Source organism: Artibeus jamaicensis, unplaced genomic scaffold (assembly GCF_021234435.1).
Source record: "Artibeus jamaicensis isolate MK-2021 breed Jamaican fruit bat unplaced genomic scaffold, CSHL_Jam_final contig_387, whole genome shotgun sequence".
Classification (NCBI taxonomy): domain Eukaryota; kingdom Metazoa; phylum Chordata; class Mammalia; order Chiroptera; family Phyllostomidae; genus Artibeus; species Artibeus jamaicensis.
In genome coordinates, this window is record NW_026521812.1 from 12,004,455 (window position 1) to 12,020,504 (window position 16,050).

Genomic DNA, 16,050 nt, shown 5'->3' on the forward strand with positions numbered 1-16,050 from the left:
TTAATTAAGCTTCTGCAAAGACTCCCATTTTTAGGATGCATCTCTTGGGGTTCTTCAAAACCAAGTAAGAAAGATAATGTATAATCTGTGACCTTCTTCCTGGTAACACACCAGCATCATAAATTCACAAAACCATAGACAACTGAGGTTTAAAGGTAAAGAGGACCAGAACTATTATTACACACAATTACACATAATTAATAACTATTAAAAACCTATGAGTTAAGGAAGAGCATAAAATTTTTATTTTCATCACATAACTATGAGGGACATGAAACATGACAATCATTACTCATATTTAATATTTGTGGAAACAGTTCAATAGAATAAGTTCAGAAATTATTTTTCAGATATTTTAAGTTAATAGATTTTGTCCATGTCTGATTTGCTCAAAATCACAGCTGTTCCCAGTAAAAGATTGTCTCAGATTAACAATCGTTGTATTGAGGTAACATTGACCTAAAATCAGGGTGACCTTTCCAAGTGTACACCGCTATTTAGTGTTTATGCCCTAGATCTGGTACCAACTAGCTATTTACCTGGGGCAAGTTACAAAAACCCTCCAGCTCTAGAGAAGCGATGTCTGTGTTATATAAAATTATACAGCAGTATTCTTCAATATCAACAAGGTCAAGAATCTGAATATATATATATACATATATATATACATATATATAGTATATAACCATTAGTATAATACTAATTAGTAAATACTATACTAACCATTACTATAATATAATGGTTATTATAACCATTTGAGTATAATATTAAATATATATAAAGTATTAACCATTTAATTCTTACAAGGAATTACTTAGCAACTGATTATATGCTTGAATCTGGTTGCTCTTATAAACAATATTTTTTCAATGTAACGAAGCTCATAGATATCTATTTATTTTTTCTTATTTTTCTGACTATATTTATTTCTTGCAGATGAGTACATATTACAAAATATAAATACTTTGCATATGCCTCTTGCCTTTATTTTGTTTCCCAGAAACCTAGTACCATTAAAACTTCTAGTTAGTCCTAATATCATTTAAAACTTTTATTTTTTATTATTAAATAGTGTGTTTTTGCAGTGATTTAATTGAATGTTATTATTTAGATGTATAAATATTTCTTTAGCTTCATCTAAAATCGGCTCCAATATGCAGTATACACTTGAATATTATTTATAATATTCATGTAGAATTTATGAAGAAATTTTCAAAGTATTTTAATAACATGATTTTCACATTACTCCACGGGACCATTGTTCTCTATTCCAACCATTACCCAAGCTCCTGATTTCAGGATTGATGCTTTATTACAGCCTGATCTTTGGCTCTCATGGGTGCTCAAATGTAAATAAGAATTCTTGGCATAAGGTTTTTATGCAACAAAAATCTTCAAGGTTTTCATGTCCACAAGGGTGACATGAACATGTAGAAAGTTTTCTCCATGGGCACAGTTGTTGATGTCTTCTGGCCTAAGTCACAAAGAAAATTCACTGTATGTTAGTGTATAGAGCTGAACACCTGAAAATATTTTCTTTTCATTATTTTTAGAAAAAGACACAGTGAAACCAGAAAAGACCATTTCTCATGGCAAAACAGGTATTTTGCAGGTGGTATTTTAGTATCAAATTGCCTCTAAGTGGTCTAGTTTTAGAAGTATGAAGAACTTAGAGTCAATTATGAAGTTATTAAATAGAATTAATATTTGGAGTCACCCAGGTGCTAGAACATCCAGTTTTAGTCATCCTCACAATGTTTTTTATACTGATGTGTTGACCAGTCCCAAGTAACTACACAGCTAGTCTTGCTTCCCATCAGAGATACTAAAAGCACAAAGACATCATCACCAGTACTCAGGCGAATGAGGTCTATATATTATTTTTTCTTACTCCGTTGGGGCAAGAGATCCTTATAAAACGTTTGTAAATCAGGTTTACTCATTTAAACGTGACCATCTTAGACTCAAAAAAAAAAAAGGAAAGGAAATCAACATTTCACCATACTTCCTTTCCTCCTTTCTTCCTTACTCCATCTTCATTTCTTTTCCATTTTTTTAAAATTTCTGATCTTACATTTTGGACCAGATATAGGTAAGCCAATGTGTTCTGTTCATAAAGATGAATGCAGAAGTTACCAGGATGTTTATTAATTAGTTTTTATTTAAGACAAGATATTTTGTTTTAATTTAAGTCAATTAAGTAACAACTTAATCTTGAGGAAACCCCATACTTTAGTTATTCTATAGAATTTAGTCCTTCATTTCTTGCTGACTTATTTACACAATGCTCTGAACATGTGTTTTCCAGAATCTTTAAAAAGCTAAAAACATTTTTTTTCTAAACATATCTTAGGAAACCCTTTATTTTCGAGAATCTGTTTACAATGGTTCTGAGTCAGAATGATTTTATTTGCTTATGTTTTTAAAAATATGAAGTATCAACAACAGACACCATAGAAATAAGGAAAGCAGAGCAGGAACGTGGGAAGGAGAGAATAGCTATCTGTATCAACATAAGTAAAACCTTAGAAACGATTCTTAAGCAATAATGAAAACCTGTTATTTTCTTCACTGTTCCTGATGTTGGTCATTTTGAAGTGAAATTACAGAGACCATAAGAGATTTTAGTCTTTGACTGTATGGCAAATGCATTATTTTTCTCATCACACCTTTCTTTTATTTCAGTAGTAACATTTATATTCTTTGAATTCTGTTTCCCAATAAAAGCTTTCCCACATGAATATTTGACCAGCTGATTACTTGAAAAGTTTAACTTTATATAGGATCATCATAATTATCTCTCTACTTTGACCCAAACCTTTGAGTATGTCCATAAAAACATAGAGAGCAGAAGACACCCCATAAACATACTGTTTGCCCTGCCCCAGCTCTATACATGGAAAACTTGAGTTCCCAGGCTAGTCCTTGGGTTCCCAGGGAGGCACCTTGCATGAAAAAGATTTTTAAAAATGTTTTTTTATTATTCTAATGTGATAATGAAAGGGGGATAGATGTTTTATAAAGCAATATTTCTATGCAGACAAATACAATGAAATATAATAAAGGCAAGGGATAAGGAGTGTTTGGGTGGGTTAAGGGATGATGTGAATTAGGAAACCTTTTGTGGCAACATAGCTGCAAAGGACATCTGCAGATGGACCAGTTGTCTTTGTGCTTCCATCCAATTTAAATGGAAGACATCACCTGCTACCTTAAAGAAACAGCTACATTTCTCTCAACATTGGTGTTATTTCAAAGTAAATACAAATGATCAAGGTTGAAATGTCATTATTTTGTGCTTACTCATTTAAAATGTCTACTTGTGATAATATTTTTTCTTATCACAGAAGAAAAAAGTGTCAAGCAGGTAAAAGCTACCCCAATAGAAAAAACAGGTAAGTGGACATTTTATATTTTCTCCTGCGTATCAGTTATTTTTATGTGGGTATACACACACACATCTTCATTGAAGTTTGTACACCATTAGTGACATCAATTCTAAGATTCTAAATTCTCATAAATAACTAAAGTCACGCACAACAGAAATCAACTTTGGAAAACTGGAGTAGCATTTTATTTTTTAAAAGTGTGATTGACCTAAGTTACATATAATTCATAAGAAAATCTGTGTAATATATTGATTATTATGTGCTCTTAGGTTTTTAATCCTATCCTCAAACAATTTTCTTGAATTTTAAAGACACAAAAACACTGAAATTGCCTACTATTTGTGTGTTACATGGAATAATTTATTCTTATGAGAACTCTACAGTTAGGTTATTGTATAACTTTTAAAATGCCCTGACTGGTGTAACTCAGTGGATTGAACACAGGCTGCAAACCAAAGGGTCGCAGGTTTGGTTCCCAAACAGGGCCCATGTCTGGGCTGCTGGCTGGGTCCCCAGTGGGTGCCACATGAGAGGCAACCACACATTGATGTTTCTCTCTTTCTCCCTTCCTTCTATTCTCTCTAAAAACAAATATATAAAATCTTTTAAAAGAAACTTGCCCTAACAAATGAGCAGCAGAATATGTAATATTAAAGGAACAACTGTCCATCCTTTATTATTTTGTGTGAGGAAAATAAAGAATGGCACACACTCTTGCAGTTCTAGAGGTCTCTTCTGTTGATGGAGAAAACCGAGTCTCCATTCCTGCTAACATCTTAAAATCCTGAATCTCTTCCATGTGATTCTGCGACAGAAAATTCTACTTACCTCAGTGATTTACAGCTTCCAATCTCTTACACAAAATTTCAGTGGAAAAGTCTGTGAAGTAATTTCTTTCCACTGAGATAATCATGATAATAAAGGCTTAAATACAGTTTCTCACAGTGAAATATAATAGAATAGAGGAAAGAACTATTTAAAGAAATTATAGACCATTATTACAAAAGAAAGAAAAATCGGTAAGGCCCTTTCAAATTACCTCTTATAATAATTTTACTCTATTCAAACCATTTCCCAAGCTCATTATTTCAGTTAACAGAGCCCTAACTTTTATCCTAAGGTGTTTATATGGCCCCCTATGTATCTCAATTAGTTATGTGGGTATTTGAGGATTATTAAGAAAGCAGCTCCATGTACAATATTTACGTACCAAATGCATCAATTGTTTAAAATTTTATGTACATTTCATATGTCTTACTTTTTTACTAGTAATGTGATTATTTGTTGACAGTGAAATAATAGGGCTCAGTGCAAATGGATTAAACTTAGCATAAAAAGAAAATCTAAAAACTAAGAAAGTTAAGTATAAATTCTAGAGTTATTTTTCTATGGTTTATGCTCATCAACATGGCATTTATTTTTCTCCATTCTCCACAGTCAAGACTAAACCAGCAAGTAAGAGACAAAAAGAATAAACCTGAACAGTATTGTTTGGTCATTTAACTTTAATAACGTGCTTTTCTTCAAACTGTTGTTTTTAGCCTTGCTTAAGAATAAAATACCTATATAGGTGATAAAGATATGTTATTGCTATGGCTTTGATTTAACATCCCTTTCTTTCACTACTATTAATAGTTAACTCTAATTATACAGAAGAAATATCTAGAAGTTGTTTTATTATTATTAACATTAAAATAGTGAGTACATTTTGGCTATAACATTAAGAAGTTAAGGTAAATGAGAATCTTTTAACACAACATAATAAATAATAACCAAAGTAAGAAATTCTATACAATTGTTAATATTGTGAACCATATGCTGTTTTAATTTATTTAAAAAACATTAATTATATTGTAATACACTTGTTGATATTTAGAAATCCATAAAATTACAAACATTTAATGATGTGTTATTATAATCATGGAATTTTCTCATTAGTGTAGACTTTAAAGATCAGCCATTTTACTGTTCAGAAGTGATACAGAGGTTGCTACAGTCATTCATAGTTTAAAAGCTGACTATAGTGCTCAGGAAGGCATGAATATTTACTCATTGTTACAAAAGTAATAAATATGTCCAAAATTGTGGCAAAATTGTGATGATGGTTCTTGAATAATAAATTTGTGGAATGGAAGCTTAGATAAAGGTATGAGTAGCAGCTGTTGGTAAAATATGCCCTGGCTCCTATATAAAAATGCATTAGCAAGGACCAAAGTTGAATTTGGTGAGATCAGTTAGAAGGCTCTGTAAGATGTTCAGGAGATGTGCTACAACCATATGGAGCCCAAATAGTCCTATCCTAGAACTTGTTGCATGTATTTTGAAAACCATTTGATATTATTAGTACTATAATTTATTATGCTATTTTGTTGCTATTACTATGATAGTTTAATAACTTGAATGTTAACTTTTCATTTCTTACATTTTGCATGTCTATTTAATATTAACATTTATGCAACATGACTTCATTTGTAATTCCACTTTTGATGAAAGAGAGAGATCTCCTAAGTTTTTTAATTCAAATATTTTTCAGAAGACTAGCAGGTATATCAATTATACTTTTTTATTCCATTTGTCATGTACTAGACTTAGTTTATATTCATCAATGAGAATTCTAAATAGACCTGGAAAGATAGTGTATTTGGTCCAGAAAAATAAAAATACCAATGCAGTACTTTTTGGAATAGGTGTGATCTAGGTTAATTTTTCAATAAGAAACAAATATCCAGTACCAAATTGCTTCTGAACCAGCAAGAACAGAACTGAAAGGAGTCAAGAGGTAAAAAGGAAATTTGTAATATACGAAGGCAAATGTCCCCAAGGAATGAGTCAAGAAAGAAAGAAAAATCCTCTTGTTATTCCCCTCTTTATCATATTCTACTTTTTTTTTCCTAATCACCTAACAGGAAGATGGCTAGTACCATCACATCTGTCTTACAAGATGCCCTGAAATGAATCTGACCTTGTTTTTAATGTGTTTCTATTGCATTCTGCTTTCTGTGTTCCAAGTTACATGCAAATGACTTTTGGTGCATGCTTCCCATATAAATGAAAATAGCCTGTATGTATATTAATAAGAAAAACTTGCAACATAAATAATCCATGGATTGCCAATTAATTTGGATTTCTCCCTCTTTAGAAAAAGTTGAACATCAAGAAAAAGAATCTCCACCTATAAAAGCAGGTTTTTTGCTTTTTTTGTTTACATTGTCTTAATTCACTACTTTCATTAAATTTGAAAATTAAAGAAACACATAAAAGTGCTTTTCAATTTTTTTTATTTTCTGGGAGTGTTCAGTCTTGCAGTTTTGTTGTAAAATCTAGTTTATATGACATGGGGCTATAATATTGTTGACAAACACTTTGTTAAATATTACAATTAATATGTATGAACTCCCAACAATACAAATTTTTCTTATTATATCAATTCCCACTCCCAAAATATCTAATAATATTGAGTAGGTAATCATTGTTAATTCTTAATATATCTGTCTAGCAGTATGTATAAGTACATAAACACATACATACATACAAATAATATATTTCCACTTTTTTTACATAAATTATGGCACAGTATAAATAGCACTTTCCCTGAACTTTCCTATTTAAGAATGTATTTTGAAGGTTTTCCTTAATGATATACAATAATAAATATATCTCCTTTTATAGTTTTGTAAGTTTAACTTTAGGTAAAATTCTTAAAGTAAAAATTTTCAATAAAATGTAATTTTTATAGATATTTTTAATTGTTCTCTTAAAAAGTTGTATCAATTTGTACTGCCTACTGTTAATGAAATAATTAGTTGTCATAATTTTGGATGATTCTAATTCTTCACAATCAGATGGATGTTGGCTATTTTATTGAATAATTAAATCTTGTGGTATAAGAATGTATAATTAATGCTTTATTTAATAACTTCAGAAGACAAGTTATAATGGAGACAGATCATATATTTAGATGGTATAGCTTTGTGTTTTTACCTACCATTCATTTATTCCTCCTAACATTTTATAAAGTAAAAGTCTCCATTCAAAATTAGATTAGAAGAGTTTTAATGGTTAATATTAATTAATATTAATATGTATTCTGTAAAGATAGTGACAAAACATACATTTTGTGCTATTCATAAACAATAAAGAGTTCAAATTATTGTGAGCATTCATGTTGCGTGAAACCAAAGATGAGGCTTTACAAGAATAAGGAGCCCATGAAGAATCTATCTTTTGAAAATTTACAACTTCTCCTTTGGAAAATTCATGGAACTATGACTTATAAATTAGTCAAAATACATTCATTGCTTAGTGTTCATTTTAATTAAGTTTGGCCTTTGCCTACTTGAACTGGAACAAGCAGAAATAGGAAATAAAAGTGACTGACATTTTACCTATAGATAGAAAATTATTGCTAATTTTCTTTTTCTTCCTTTTTTAGAGAAATCAAAACCAACTCTAAGTAAGTGTACATTTTAGAATTTTAATAACTTGTTCTTAAATTATTTAATAACTTGTTCTTTATTTTAAATATATAATTTATATTGTATGTGCATTTAAAAGGTACAGCGTGTCTATTAATGCAAAAACCATCATGCCATTAACTATGCAAATAACTCTGTTGAGAAAGAATAGTGTGTGCATATTTATTAATTCTTAAACATGTATTTATTAAGTACCTAGTAGATGTTATACCATATCAAATATATGAGAAATGCCTAAAATAATTTTTGTTTCAGACCTGTGAAATTAATACATTCAACACAATAACTAATACATGCAGAAAAAATAAAAACAGTTACATATCTCTTTTGTATACTTCAGGTTGTTTTTTAGGATGTATTGAGTAAGCACAGTGTGGCAGTCCCTTTAATAGTCACTACTGGGTTAAGAAAAATACAGAACACATAATGTCTTCAATTATTTCATTTTAACACATTAGCTTTTTATTTTCTTATTTTTGTCAAAAGTGAAATGGAAGCTGTTTTAATATTTCAGAATTATGGTTTTATTTTGATGGTTCAAACAATAAAATAAAATAATTTATGAAATTTTAAAATTTTATGTATGCTGTTCAATTTTACAAAAATGAAATGTTTATTTAATACTGTGAAATTATGGCCCACACTGTACCCTGGAGTAAAATTATGTCCATTTCAATCAAGGGTGCATCTAGAATTTGTATCTGAAGTTTGTAAATGGCAAGGACTAACCTGGGTCCTTGAGGGTTATGACATATTCTTATAAATGCAGCTACAGTTTTCTTCAGAATAGAATTCTATACTTCAGAAATTTATCTATACCTTTCTATATTTCTAAAATATAATTATTTACAAATACCATTTTACTTGTGAAATGTTATTTATTTCCTGTCTTAATTATTATAAAGTATTTTAATCAATTTCCTGAATTTTGAAAATGGCTTTCAAAAAAGATATATAGGATTGAAATTAAGTGTATTGGGTTCTCTTTTCAGCCAATTTGTGAGGAAAGGTATATTATCAAAAACCTGACACGTTATTTTTTAAATATTGTTAGTCTATAAATTTACTGAAGTAACACAAGACTGATGCTACATTGTCGTTGGCTAAGGACAAATAACATTTTACATCTGTCTCATTATTCCAACTGCAGTCACCATGAGTTGAGTTTATTTCTGTGATATTTTTCAACTTCATTCCACAATCCCACCATTGCACTTAGTAAGTCATATATATAGTTGCTTTATAAGTACATTCAATGAACCCATGAATTCATGGATACATGAAGGTCAAGTTTAATCTTTGTTTATATAATGGATATTTATAATATCTAATTATTTATAATTAAGAAAGCCAACCAAAGTACTTAGAATTGATTAATTCTCTGACATATGTGAATAGACTGTTTAATAGTGTTTATAAAATTGCTCTATTTTCAAAATAGATTTCCAGTTACAGTTTTCAGAAAGAGTCATCATTAGTATGTTCTTTCCATTTTGAGTATAGGTCTCTATTTTCATTACTATTAGAATTCAATAGAAATATGTACAATGGACGCTCAATTATCGGCTATTTAAATGAAAAATATTATTTGTTTTTCTTCCTTTTTCCCTATTGTTTATTTTTCCTTTCTAAAGCAGAAACATCAGAAGTCAGAGAATCAGGTAAATAGTTTATTTTCCAAAGGATGTAACACAGGTCTGTGGAGATAGTATGTGAATTTGAGCTTCTATCTAACTGTGTGATGTTTGAGAAAATTCCTTAACTGCTCAGATTCCCAGTGTCTTTATCTATAGAACAGTCAGAGCAACTTCCCCAAAGGCTCATAATAAGTATTCAATAAAATAACGCATGTACCTTTGCCATTACACATTCGGCTGTCACTCATTGAATATTGGTTTCTATCTCATTCCTGTCCGAGTGTGCAAGTAGTCTCATTTGTAGTTCTATTGATCTCATGTGTGCGTTGGGAGGAGTGTTTTATTTTGCACCATTTCCTCTTGCTGATTACTGTAGCCTATATGCCTAAAATGCCAGGGCATTTTTAGACATAAAATTATTAATAATTTAGACACATAATGATGAGTAATGTTAAGAACTAAAATTTAGAATGAGAGCAAACCAAATTTATAAAAAGACAGAGGATACAAATTACATATTAGTATTTTCTCCAAAATATTGTTTAATATCTTTTAAGATGACCAGCAAGAAAAATGAGAAGAAACCAGTTACTTAGAATACCCATGGCCATATTTCTTTCTATTATTAGTTCATTTAAACCTTTCTATAGGACCAATTATCACATGCAGTTTAAAGATGGTGTAAAAGTGGGATGAAAAGAAGTTTATCATCTGAGAGTTTACATAGTAAAGACAAGAAATGACTCCAAGTCAGTATGATGCCAAAGACTTGCCAGTTAAGCCTCTTCCATCATATTTTATTCTCCTATCACACTGTGAAAAATACAAGGGGAAACTTTCTACCAGTCAAGGCAGGCCAAAGATAAAATGTACACCACTTTATTCCCAAAGCTATTAAAGCTACGACTAGAAGGCTTTGCAAGGAAATCAGACCTTGCATGGATATGCCCTTTTGATCCTATTCTGAAAGTACGTCATTTCTAAGATCTTTATATCATGAATACAGAGTAACAAGGACATTTTATGTATAAAAGCACAAGTCTAACCCAGAACTATGTGAGAGTATAGGCACATTTCTATTCATTCCTTCTTTCAACAGACAGTTTGTAAATGTTTGATTCTTTTCTAAGTTCCTGTATTTTCAACTAACCCTAGAATTTTTAGAAAAAAAAAATAACACATCAGCCTTACTGAAGTATTTTTCTGAATTATTTCATTTGTTTTGCAATTTTATATATGAGGCATGTTGCTGTAATATCACTGAAAACATAAGTATCCCAAGTAAAAATGTTTTTTTTAAAAAATTTCTATTGGCATTAACTTAATGTTTATAAATTTGTAGCTCTTAGAAACATCAGAATTATGTTTCCATTACCAGCTCTATGAGTCTCAAAGTAAATCATATAGTGCAGATTCCTTTCAAAAATATTTTTGAGCTTACGCTTTTGTATTAGACTAATGTTGGTAGAATATAGATGTACCAATCCTCTTCTTTTTCAAGAAGTTAGAATGCCTGCTACAGTATTTGGGACAATCATCTCACTTTATATATCATTGCCCTACACAATGCAGTTTAATGGAAAACCATATTACTTTGAAGAATTATAATTTCTCATTGAAACTAATAACCAGTTATAAAAAATTAAACTGATTTTGCATGTTGCTTTTTAAGATTTGATTTTTCAGTACTATTGGTAATTATTTGTCTTTATTCATCTTTGAAAGGAAACTAATTCTCAGTGATGTATTTTTACAAAATTTGGAAACTTTCAAGCAAATATTTAGATTAATCACATCATATGAAGTAATTATTTACAAATTAGGTATAATTATAATCGAACCAACAGACTTAATTCTAAAAAGATCCTGCTGATTTTAGTGTGTAGAAAGCATAAATATGTTGTGACACCTGCAGTGATTAATAGCTTTTTTAATATAACTCATAAAAGCAATTAAGATATTCAAAGACCCCTGTTATCAGGCAATAGAGAGCTATATTTCTTCATTAACTCTTAGACAATAAGAAAAAGTCAAAAGATATTAAAAACTTTTTCTATACATTTTTTATGTATAATTCTTTGCATTGATCATTTATCTGAGTTAAACAGAACTTGTTTTTTGGTTTTTGCTTTAAACAGAAAAACCTGCAAGAGTATCAGGCAAGTACTGCTTGTATTGATGATAAATTCTCTTTGGTGCATAGTATGAATTTGCAATGGAAACTCATAAAATATTTATATTTTTAATGTATTTAGAGATTGAGTTAGTCATTTTATACTAAATCCTCTCACAAATACTTGCTAATTTTTAATCTTCTTAGGTTGAAATTTTGAAAAATGATATATTTTTTTAAATGGCAACTTATAACAAAAATACCTTATCATGTTTTTGAGTCTGAAGATTAAAGTGATTTGCATTCAAATAGGTAAATCTTTTCAGTGATTGAAGTAGAATGAAAAAAATTAATGTTTCAGCTTTAACACTTTAATCACTGAAAATTTGCCATAGAGCACATATGGTCAAATAATTGTTTTATTTTGGGTTGTTTTATTTTCTTCATTAACTTAAATATAATTGTATATCTGAGAATAACATAGGAATGGATCTAATCTTGTAAAGCATAAACAGAGAAAGCTTTTAGAAAACACTTTTTAAAATATCAATACCCAGGTACAGAGAGTGGTTCTAAATATACGGGATACAACTGTAAATTTTTTAATAAATGCACAAAATTTCAGGAAATAATATTTTATTCCCATGTCTCCAGATTAAGAACATAAATCATTTTAAATCAGTGTTTTTAATGCAATATCATGTGAGCTACAGAAGTAATATAAAATTTTCCAGATGACACATTAAAAATGTAAAAAAAAAATAATTTTAATAATGCTGTCTAACAATACATACAAATACTATGGAAATGTGTATTCAATGTAGAAACACATTGATAGTTTAGATTTTTATATTGAGCCTTTGAGATTGTGTGTGCATTTTCTGTTAACAGCACATTTCAGTTTCTACTGGTCACATTTCAGTTTCCCAAGCTACATATATCACTCAAAGTTCTTTGGTAGCAAAAAGGAAACCCACATGTGCTTGCTTCAGGAATTTTTTAAAAAGATAATACGAGGTTACAGAATTGCCTCACTAAGGCAAGTGCAAAACTTAGAATCGATCCTCAAGAAAGTGCTCTGAAACACCCTTCCCCTACAGCCAAAGGGGGTCAGGGCACACGTCATGAACGAAGGGATTCCAGAACTTGTACTTTGAAGAAGGGTTAGGGTTGGATAACTGGAAAAAGATAAAAGTGGGTGTAAGGAAAACTTACTTCCGTGTGTTTTTCTGTTACTATCACACTACTGCCACACTCCCACACTTTTGACACCTGATGTGTGAATTCTTTTCCTACATCAAGTAAGTCTCTCTGACACCAGCCAGTTGTCCTACAATTCAGTTAAATTCTGACATTACCTCGATATGGTTCACATCTCATGGATTAAAGGGCTCAGTCCAATGAGACATCCCACTTCCCACCTGAGATTTTCTTTGCAGGGAGTTGGCCCCCAGATTATCCATAATTTCCTTCTGACTTGGCCACCGGTAGAAGATTCCTGCAACCCCTTGCCTGGAATTTAATTATTTGCTAGCACAGCTCACAGAACTCAGAAAAACACTTACTTATGTTACCAGTTTACTACATAATAAAGATATGGTCAAAGATATAGATGAACAACCATACAAAAAGATACATAAGGCAAGGCCCAGAAGGGTCCTGAGAGCAGGAGCTTCTGTGTCTGTAGAGTTGGGGTACACTACCTTCTACGTAGTTGTGTTCACCAATTCAGAATTTCTTTGTACCCCACACTTTTGCCATTTTACGGAGGCTTCAGCACATTGGCATGATTCATCATTAACTAAATCTCTAGCCCTTCTTCCCTTCCTAAAAGGTGAGTGGCAGGGATGGAAGCTCCAAGCCTCTAATCATGGCTTGATCCTTCCAATGATGACCCTTCCTCCAGGAACCCACCATTTGCCTCATTAGAACAAAAGACTTTCCTGTCACCCAGAATATTCCAAGGAATCTAAGAGGTCTGTGCCAGAAACTGAGGGGCAGAGACCAGTAAGTCTGGTCCTATTATTTCACAGTAGTTGGTTGAGAAAGCATAGTATACAAAGGCAATAAAAAACAAAGGAAAACAGTTGGCCGGGGTTGGAGTTCAGGCTAGTGTTAGAAAGCAGCAGGATGTGTGGAGGAGGGTGAAGAAAGAAAAACTGGTACAACTGTAATAGAATAACAATAAAATGATTTAATTAAAAAAATAAAGCAGTGGGAGGTAATGACATGGAGGGTAAAACTATGAGGTGGAGAACCTGCTGGCCAAAAGATTTAGATTTAACAGCTTGAGAAAGCTATGGTTTACTTTCTTGAGTTTGTAAATATAAAAAAAAATTGGGAAGCCTATGTTCACAGGAATAGTAGTAATAGAAGTAATTAAGGGTAAGTGTATTAACAGAAAAGAGAAAGATATGAGGAAAACTACATATTGTTTCTTATAGATCATATGAAATAAATGTTCAGAGATATGAAACAATTTAGGTTTTATAGGTAGGTTTTCTGAATGTGTGAAGGTTATATTCTCTGTAGCATATATTCTTTTACAATGCCTTTTTAAGGGTAATCATAAAAATTGCTTTAGATAGTTATCAAATAGAACGTAATAAAGATTGTTTATTTATTTCTATTGTTCAAGTTCAGTTGTCTGCCTTTTACTATTTTTTATGAACCTCTTTTTAATTATATACATGTATAAATTTGGGGGTTGTTAGATTTCTTATTTATTTTTGCTCACTTGTTTCTCTTTTACTAAAGAAGCTTCACAAAATAGCCCCTGCTTTGAAGCCATTGGTCCCTTCTACTCACATTTTTAAACTATACTCGAGTGCCTGCATTTCTTGTTGGATGAGACCAGGTCCTCTGCCTCCAATAGGTCATTTTCTCTGCTTTGATGATGGATTCACAGACACAGACCATCCTTTATTCCCAGAGTAGATTTTTTTGGTCAGGAAAGGTATGTGTTAACATGTGGAAAATGACTAGTGTAAAACAGAGGATGGTTATTTTTTCTTAACTCTAATGGTTCACTCTGATTGAGATGCTTGAAACTATCCAGCATACTGGATTCTCAAACATCTAGGTTTTTATTGTTAACATAAGAAAATATGCTAATAAGAATCAGCAATGCACTAATGTCTCTTTGTAACACCAGTGAAAGTAACATTGTAAAATCAAATTTTTAATTTATTTTTAACCTTAATTTTATTATTTTTCCATTAGCATTTAGTCTTCTTATACCTTCCTCCTCCTAGTAATTACCACACTGTTGTCCATGTCCTTCTTGAATTTTGGCTGAATTTCTCCAATCCTAACCTCCCCACCTCCAACTAGCTGTCATCCTTCTCTCCATCTATGATTCTGTCCCCATTTTTCACTACCTTCTACCTATGAATGAAATCATATGATATTTGTCTTTCTCTAACTGGCTTATTTAACTTAGCATAATGTTCTCCAAATACATATACACTGTCACAAAGGGTAATTTTTAATGGCCAGGTATTCCAATGTGTAAATATTCCACGGTTGTTTACATCTACTGATGAAATTTTAGACTGCTTTCACATCTTGGCAATTGTAAATAATGCTGCAATGACTGTAGGGGTGCTTATGTCCTTTTGAATTGGCGTTGTTGGGTTCCTTCAGATATATTTCCAGAAGTGGGACTGCTGGGTCAAAAGGCAGATCCTTTTTTAGTTTTTTGAGGTATCTCCATACCACTTTCCACAGTGGCTGCACTAGTCTGCATTCCCACCAACAATGCACTAGGGTTCCCTTTTCTCCACATCCTCACCAGCACTTATTGTTTGTTGATTTATTGATGAAGACCATTCTGACAGGGGTGAGCTAGTATCTCGTCGTGGATTTGATTTGCATTTCTCTGATGATTAGTGATATTGAACATCTTTTTCATATGTCTATTGGCCTTCCATATGTTCTCTTTGAAGAAGTGTCTATTCAGGTCCTTTGTCCATATTTTAATTGGATTGCTTGTTTTTTGGGTGTTGAGTTTTGTCAGTACTTTATAAATTTTGGATATTAACTCCTTATCAGATGTATTGGCAAATATATTCTCCCATTCTGTGGGCTGGCCTTTTATTTTGTTGATGATTTACTTTGCTGTGCAAAAAAATTTAGGTTGAATACTTTCCTTCTTTCTACCTACCTTGGGCTTTATTTGTTGTTCTTTTTCAAGTTCCTTTAAGTGTAAAGTTAGATTGTTTATTTGAGGTTTTTTTGTTTCTTGACCTGTAATATTATGAATTTCCCTCTTAGAATTGCTTTCTCAGTGTCCCACAGATTTTAGATTGTTGTGTCCTCATTTTCATTTGTTTTGAGGTATCTTTGATTTCTTCCTGATCTTGTTGACACATTCATTATTTAATAACATGTTATTGAGCTACCATGTTTTTCCTTGTTTTTCAGTGTTCTTCTTA

General features: G+C 31.2%; 1 protein-coding gene across 1 annotated transcript in view; it reads left to right on the forward strand.

The window, feature by feature from the left end:
• LOC119045002 (triadin-like) overlaps window positions 1–16,050 on the forward strand; it is a 158,638-nt gene that overhangs the window by 126,541 nt on the left and 16,047 nt on the right. Inside the window, exons 19-25 of the mRNA XM_053664795.1 lie at window positions 1,554–1,601; window positions 3,348–3,395; window positions 4,827–4,844; window positions 6,529–6,573; window positions 7,822–7,842; window positions 9,499–9,525; window positions 11,640–11,660. Coding sequence (XP_053520770.1) covers window positions 1,554–1,601; window positions 3,348–3,395; window positions 4,827–4,844; window positions 6,529–6,573; window positions 7,822–7,842; window positions 9,499–9,525; window positions 11,640–11,660 — 228 coding nt within the window. The remainder of the gene's footprint in view (window positions 1–1,553; window positions 1,602–3,347; window positions 3,396–4,826; window positions 4,845–6,528; window positions 6,574–7,821; window positions 7,843–9,498; window positions 9,526–11,639; window positions 11,661–16,050) is intronic.